The following is a 7,275-nucleotide window of genomic DNA, read 5'->3' as shown; positions in this document are numbered from 1 at the left end:
AGTGGATGCTGTTATAGCAGCAATGTTCCAACATCTAGTGGAAAGCTTCCCTGAAGAGTGGATGGAGGCTGTTATAGAAGCAATGTTCCAACATCTAGTGGAAAGCCTTCCCTGAAGAGTGGAGGCTGTTATAGCAGCAATGTTCCAACATCTAGTGGAAAGCCTTCCCTGAAGAGTGGAGGCTGTTAGCAACAATGTTCCAACTGTGGAAAGCCTTCCCTGATGGAGGCTGTTATAGCAGCAATGTTCCATCATCTAGTGGAAAGCCTTCCCTGAAGAGTGGAGGCTGTTATAGCAGCAATGTTCCAACATCTAGTGGAAAGCTTCCCTGAAGAGTGGATGGAGGCTGTTATAGCAGCAAAGCGGGTGCAACACCATCTGCCCCTTTAAAGCCACACTCTGTTTGACATTTGTATCTGAGTGAGCCACCATAGCAAATATCAACAACAGAGAAAATACCACAGAGCACACGATTATGTGTAGTGCTGGAGGAATGACGCACACAGATACAAACACACACAGAAAGAAAACACAGCCAGAGTTTGAAAATGATAATTTAATCACAGAGCATCTACATTCAAACAGACAAACTCTACTTTTAAACTGACATACGCAGCCAGAGGTTAAAAAAGTTTAAATCAGGTCTACATTCAAACTCTACTTTTAAACTGACATACGCAGCCAGAGGTTAAAAAAGTTTAAATCAGGTCTACATTCAAACTCTACGTTCCAACTGACAGACACCATGTTCAGTTCATGTGTTTAAATAAAAAACATACAAATGTAATTTGGAATGCGCTTTATACGATTTGATTTCATGTAGCATAAACAAAAGCACAATTTCTCAGTCAAAAATATGAGACAGGTGTGGGAGCAGTATGTGTGTTCTCTCATGAACTTTAAGTCCATTTGATGTGTTGTATTCCTTTCCACACTGTGAGCAGTGGTAAGGCTTCTCCCCTGTGTGTGTTACCTCGTGGTCTTTCAGGTGCCCTAACTGGGTAAATATCTTCCCACACTGGGAGCATTCATAACGTTTCTCTCCGCTGTGGATTTTTTCATGCTTTTTCAGTTGCTGAAACAAGGTAAATTTAATTCCACAGTGGGAGCAGTGAAACGTCTTCTCCCGCGTATGTCTTTTCTCGTGCCTTTTCAGGTACTGTAAATTCCTAAAACTCTTTTCACAATGTGAACAGCGGAAAATCTTTTCTACGGAATGTGTTTGCTCATGGTTTTTCAGGGACCCTGATGTGGAAAAACTCTTTCCACACTGGGAGCAGGGGTAAGGCTTCTCTCCTGTGTGTGTCCTCTCGTGTGATTTCAGGTCCCATAACCGGGGGAAACTCTTTTCACACTGGGAGCATTGGTGGGGCTTCTCTCCTGTATGTTTTCTTACGTGATCTTTCAGGGTCCCTAAAGAGGTAAATCTATTTCCACATTGAGTGCAGTGGTAAGGCTTCTCTCCTGTGTGTATTCTTTCGTGTGATTTCAGGCTTCCTAACCTAGAAAAACTCTTTCCACACTGGGAGCAGTGGTGTCGTCTTGCTGGTTTAGACGTCTCTGGGTCTGGTTCCCCTGAAGGACTTTTCCCGCTGTCAGTGTGAGAGTCTGGTCTCTCTCCTGCCAAAGACAGACAGTATTTAGTAAACAGAGAGACCTGGGCCCATATTCACAAGAGCGTCTCATAGTAGGAACGCTGATCTGTCCATACAATCTCATTCATTGTTATATTAAAGTGAATAGTGACGATGGTTCAGCACGCTTTGTGGATACGAACCCTGAATAAAACCTCCACATTATCAAACTGTCTTGTCTGAGGTTTAATCTAGACTAGATTCCTCAATAACCTGAGGTCATTTAAAAAAAATTTAATCCATTTAATCATTTAATCCATTTAATCTGATGAAGGACCTAATAACACCATAGAGATTTCAATCAGATCAGTCTGTCTTACCTTATAGCTAAAATGAAGGACCTAAGGATCTAACAATACCATTAAGATTTTAAAAAAACAAATTACGCAGAATTTCAATCCTGTTTGTAAGATTTCAAATATCGATCAAAATCAAACCTTTTTGTCTTTTGATCAATGACCAAGATATGTCTGTCTCATGGTAGGGTGGGGTATGACTGGCAGAAAGGGTCAACTTGGATCTGATTCTAGACGTGTCACTCTCATCATCCTATGACCTTCATTGAAGAGGTATTGAGGAGCGAACTCCAAATATCAAACCAATACCTAATGCTAATGGGGTCTCCAGCAGGTCACTTGCCAGCAGCATACCACTGCTGGCTTGCTTCTGAAGCTAAGCAGGGTTGGTCCTGGTCAGTTCCTGGATGGGAGACCAGATGCTGCTTGAAGTGGTGTTGGAGGGCCTGTAGGAGGCACTCTTTCCTCTGGTCTAAACAATATCCCAATGCCCCAAGGGCAGTGATTGGGGACACTGCCCTGTGTAGGGTGCCGTCTTTCGGATGAGACGTTAAACGGGTGTCCTGACTCTCTGAGGTCATTAAAGATCCCATGGCACTTATCGTAAGAGATGGGGTGTTAACCCCAGTGTCCTGGCTAAATTCCCAATCTGGCCCTCAAACCATCACGGTCACCTAATAATCCCCAGTTTACAATTGGCTCATTCATCCCCCTCCTCTCCTCTGTAACTATTCCCCAGGTCGTTGCTGCAAATGAGAATGTGTTGTCAGTCAACTTACCTGGTAAAATAACGGATAAATCAATAGCTCGCCAAACAATTCCGAAAAGTAAATGCAATTTTTCACGTGTTCCACTGTGAACAGTCATAAACAAAGCTCACAAGTACAAAAGCATTACACGGATTTGGTCCTGCCGTACATACCTACACATACGCTACGGTCACAAGATGCAGGCCTCCTAATTGTCCCTAGAATTTCTAAGCAAACAGCTGGAGGCTGTTTCCGGCTACCCGGATAAAGCACTACATAAACTTCAGTTAGTGCTAAATACGGCTGCTAGAATCCTGACTAGAACCCAAAAAATTGGATCATATTACTCCAGTGCTAGCCTCCCTACACTGGCTTCCTGTCAAGGCAAGGGCTGATTTCAAGGTGTTACTGCTAACCTACAAATCATTACATGGGCTTGCTCCTACCTATCTCTCTGATTTGGTCCTGCCGTACATACCTACACGTACGCTACGGTCACAAGACGCAGGCCTCCTTATTGTCCCTAGAATTTCTAAGCAAACAGCTGGAGGCAGGACTTTCTCCTATCGAGCTCCATTTTTATGGAACGGTCTGCCTACCCATGTGAGAGACACAGATTTGGTCTCAACTTTTAAGTCTTTATTGAAGACTCATCTCTTCAGTAGGTCATATGATTGAGTGTAGTCTGGCCCAGGAGTGTGAAGGTGAACGGAAAGGCACGGGAGCAACGAACCGCCCTTGCTGTCTCTGCCTGGCCGGTTCCCCTCTCTCCACTGGGATTCTCTGCCTCTAACCCTATTACCGGGGCTGAGTCACTGGCTTACTGGTGCTCTTCCATGCCGTTCCTAGGAGGGGTGCATCGCTTGAGTGGGTTGAGTCACCGACGTGATCTTCCTGTCCGGGTTGGCGCCCCCCCCTTGGGTTGTGCCGTGACAGAGATCTTTGTGGGCTATACTCGGCCTTATCTCAGGATGGTAAGTTGGTGGTTGAAGATATCCCTCTAGTGGTGTGGGGGCTGTGCTTTGGCAAAGTGGGTGGGATTATATCCTGCCTGTTTGGTCCTGTCTGGGGGTATCGTTGGATGGGGCCACAGTGTCTCCTGACCCCTCCTGTTTCAGCCTCCAGTATTTATGCTGCAGTAGTTTGTGTGTCAGGGGCTAGGATCAGTCTGTCATATCTGGAGTATTTCTCCTGTCTTATCCGGTGTCCTGTGTGAATTTAAGTATGCTCTCTCTAATTCTCTCTCTCTCTTGGAGGACCCGAGCTCTAGGACCATGCCTCGGGACTACCTGGCCTGATGACTCCTTGTTGTTCCCAGTCCACCTGGTCATGCTGCTGCTCCAGTTTCAACTGTTCTGCCTGCGGCTATGGAACCCTGACCTGTTCACCGGACGTGCTACCTTGTCCCAGACCTGCTGTTTTCAACTCTCTAGAGACAGCAGGAGCGGTAGAGATCTTCTGAATGATCAGCTATGAAAAGCCAACTGACATTTACTCCTGAGGTGCTGACCTGTTGCAACCTCGACAACCACTGTGATTATTATTATTTGACCCTGCTGGTCACCTATGAACATTTGAACATCTTGGCCATGTTCTGTTATCTCCACCCAGCACAGCCAGAAGAGGACTGGCCACCCCTCATAGCCTGGTTCCTCTCTAGGTTTCTTCCTAGGTTCTGGCCTTTCTAGGGAGTTTTTCCTAGCCACCGTGCTTCTACATCTGCATTGCTTGCTGTTTGGGGTTTTAGGCTGGGTTTCTGTACAGCACTTTGTGACATCAGCTGATGTAAGAAGGGCTTTATAAATACATTTGATTGATTGAAGTAGCAGACACCGCAAGCTCCCAGCTACTATCTAAACAACACAACATTATCCCCACCTCTGGTTAGACACTATTGGCTTTAAAAGCCAAGCCTTACACAATATCTGCCAATTAATTTCCAGCAATATCGCCCCTGTCTGTTTCTGTGGTGCGCGTGTTTGTCTATCACTCTGCCTGAAGCAAGTTGATGTCATAACCGTCTTGTGGGTTGATGAAAATATTTTCCCCAAAATCTTCTCAGTTAAACGTTAACTGCAAATAGTAGTACCTGGCAGAAGTATATCATGAGGAAGTGTATCATTTGTATCCATTATTTGTTATTTGCATAACTTTGTCATGAAATGAGTAGCAGCAGTACAGAACCATCGTTAGACCGGCTCATTGGATGGAACATTCCTCACTCCCTCCACAGGCAATTAAAGGGGCAGATGAACAATTAAAGGGGATGTCAGTTTTCTTCCAGACCTATTTGTTTTTTTATTCTAACGTGATTTAACCATTGACATATTCTCAGAACATCCAGTTTCGTTGTTTCTCTATAAAACAATTGTAATTTTTAATGAAAAAACAAACAAACAAATCTAAAACCAGAAAAGTAAAACAGAGAAAACATAATTTGGGAAAGTAAAAAACAAAATCACAGATTTTATAGTTGTTTATTAACGATTATTTTAGTCGGTATATTGACAGAAAACATAGTGCACTACAATCTCTTGTACACTAAGGACCTGGGGGAAGAGTTGGCAACATAGTGTACAAGAGAAAGTAGGGTACTAAAAACACGGGAAGAGCTGCAGTTTCCCCAGTGGCTGCTCCAAGACAGGAGAGGGGAAGTTTCCTCAGTGGTTTTACCCACACGCTGCCCAAGACAGGAGGGGGAAGTTTCCTCAGTGGTTTTACCCACACGCTGCTCCAAGACAGGAGAGGGGAAGTTTCCTCAGTGGTTTTACCCACACGCTGCTCCAAGACAGGAGAGGGAAGTTTCCTCAGTGGTTTTACCCACACGCTGCTCCAAGACAGGGCAAGTTTCCCAGTGGTTTTACCCACACGCTGCTCCAAGACAGGAGAGGGGAAGTTTCCTCAGTGGTTTTACCCACACACCGCTCCAAGACAGGAGAGGGGAAGTTTCCTCAGTGGTTTTACCCACACGCTGCTCCAAGACAGGAGAGGGGAAGTTTCCTCAGTGGTTTTACCCACACACCGCTCCTGGTCAGGAGAAGGGAAGTTTCCCCAGTGGTTTTACCCACGTGAGAAGAAGAATGTGCCTAATTGGAAGCTAGAAAAAAATTAAGATTGTACTCACTGGTGTTCATCAGAACTCCAGTCTCGTCTTCTTCCTCCTCCTCCAATGTGACAGTAATCTCCCCCTCTTCCTTCATTTGAAAAAGTTCTTCCTCTTTGTTCAATGTGACATTTATCTCCTCCTCCTCTTTCACTTCAAACACGGCACCCTCCTCTTTCTGTTCATCCTCCTCTTTCACTCTGAAAGCTTCCTCTTCCTTCACTGTAACGTCCTGTTCTTCTTTCACTGTGATAGCTTCCTCCACATCCTCTTCTTTTACAGTAAATTCTTCTTCTTTTACAGTAAATTCTTCTTCTTTCACGTAAATGTTCAGCCCTGGAGTTTCTTTCTCCGTCCAGCAAACCTCGTTTTCTTTAGCAGAGGAAGAGTAGTTTAGTGAGCTCATGTTCAGGGACGTGAGCTAGCTGGCTATTTAGCATTAGCGACTAGCCTACTGCTGGGCTAACTTAACAAGCCAGATAGCTGATAACGTAAATATGAACTTAAACGGAGTAACTAGTGCATACATATACAGTGCGTTTAAAACACTGTGATTAATATACACTAAATTAGTCCAAAGAGCTTCAATGTTTCATGTTTGCTAACGAGTTACCGAGATGGTTGTTGAAGAAACCTCCCGTCCCGTCCACTAGATTTTACGTCACTCGAGAAACATCACCTGAAAAAAATCACATCGCCATCTGCTGACTGGAGTTGGAAACGCAGTTTAACAAACAAAAATAATTCTGCAAACAACGTAAAAACAAATAATTGTAAAAACAACCAGACGTGTTTTCTCTTTAGCTCTTACAGATAATAATTTTCTCTAGGCGGACGTAGAAGCTGAATGTATGGTGGCTAGTGGTGCGCGGGTCAGCTGATTGTTCACCCGCAATTGATAATCGCTCATCCGCAACCGCCCGACTCCATGTGAAAAAGTGAAAATCTGAGGCACGTACACAACCCTAACCCGCTAATAAAATTGACAGGGGGTACATTATTTTTGTTTGTTTTCCTGATTGATATTGTAATGAAACAGGCAGGGAGCATGTCTCGAACCCTCGACCTTCAAGCCCGAAGTCCGGCGCGCTATCGACTGTGCCGCAAAAGCTTGCTCGAACGGCAGTGTCGATTTCCGCGATTATAAACATAGGGTCATTACAATATGTTCCGGTTTACAATTCTCAACATTTTGGTAAGCTATTTGTTAGGCTCGTCAACTTGTCTATAATTAGATACATCAAACCAACAGTATAGTTGTATCTAAACAATTCACACATCTAAAAGTAAAATAATAGAATTAAGAAATATATAAATATTAGGAAAAGCAATGTCAGAGTGGCATTGACTAAATACAGTAGAATAGAATACAGTATATACATATGAGATGAGTATTTTTTTATTTCACCTTTATTTAACCAGGTAGGCTAGTTGAGAACACCTTTATTTAACCAGGTAGGTTAGTTGAGAACACCTTTATTTAACCAGGTAGG

General features: G+C 43.9%; 1 protein-coding gene across 1 annotated transcript; it reads right to left on the bottom strand.

Moving 5' to 3' along the window:
• Positions 1–543: 543 nt before the first annotated feature.
• Positions 544–6,447, bottom strand: LOC121845808 (zinc finger protein 501-like). Its single transcript, XM_042317796.1, has 2 exons — positions 5,804–6,447; positions 544–1,620 (listed from the first exon to the last, which is right to left on the bottom strand). The coding sequence occupies exons 1-2, from the start codon at positions 6,186–6,188 to the stop codon at positions 845–847; spliced, it is 1,161 nt and encodes a 386-aa protein (XP_042173730.1). The 5' UTR covers positions 6,189–6,447; the 3' UTR covers positions 544–844.
• Between the last annotated feature and the right edge of the window lie 828 nt (positions 6,448–7,275).

This window comes from Oncorhynchus tshawytscha, unplaced genomic scaffold (assembly GCF_018296145.1).
Source record: "Oncorhynchus tshawytscha isolate Ot180627B unplaced genomic scaffold, Otsh_v2.0 Un_contig_11018_pilon_pilon, whole genome shotgun sequence".
Classification (NCBI taxonomy): Eukaryota; Metazoa; Chordata; class Actinopteri; order Salmoniformes; family Salmonidae; genus Oncorhynchus; species Oncorhynchus tshawytscha.
The sequence above is the reverse complement of the archived record's forward strand: the minus strand, read 5'-3'. Positions and strand labels throughout refer to the sequence as shown.

Coding starts and splice junctions, on each gene's coding strand:
- LOC121845808 (XM_042317796.1), bottom strand. CDS start 6,188: ATGAGCTCACTAAACTACTCTTCCTCTGCTAAAGAAAACGAGGTTTGC. Junction 1,621..5,803: donor TGGAGTTCTGATGAACACCA/GTGAGTACAATC, acceptor TGTCTTTGGCAG/GAGAGAGACCAGACTCTCAC.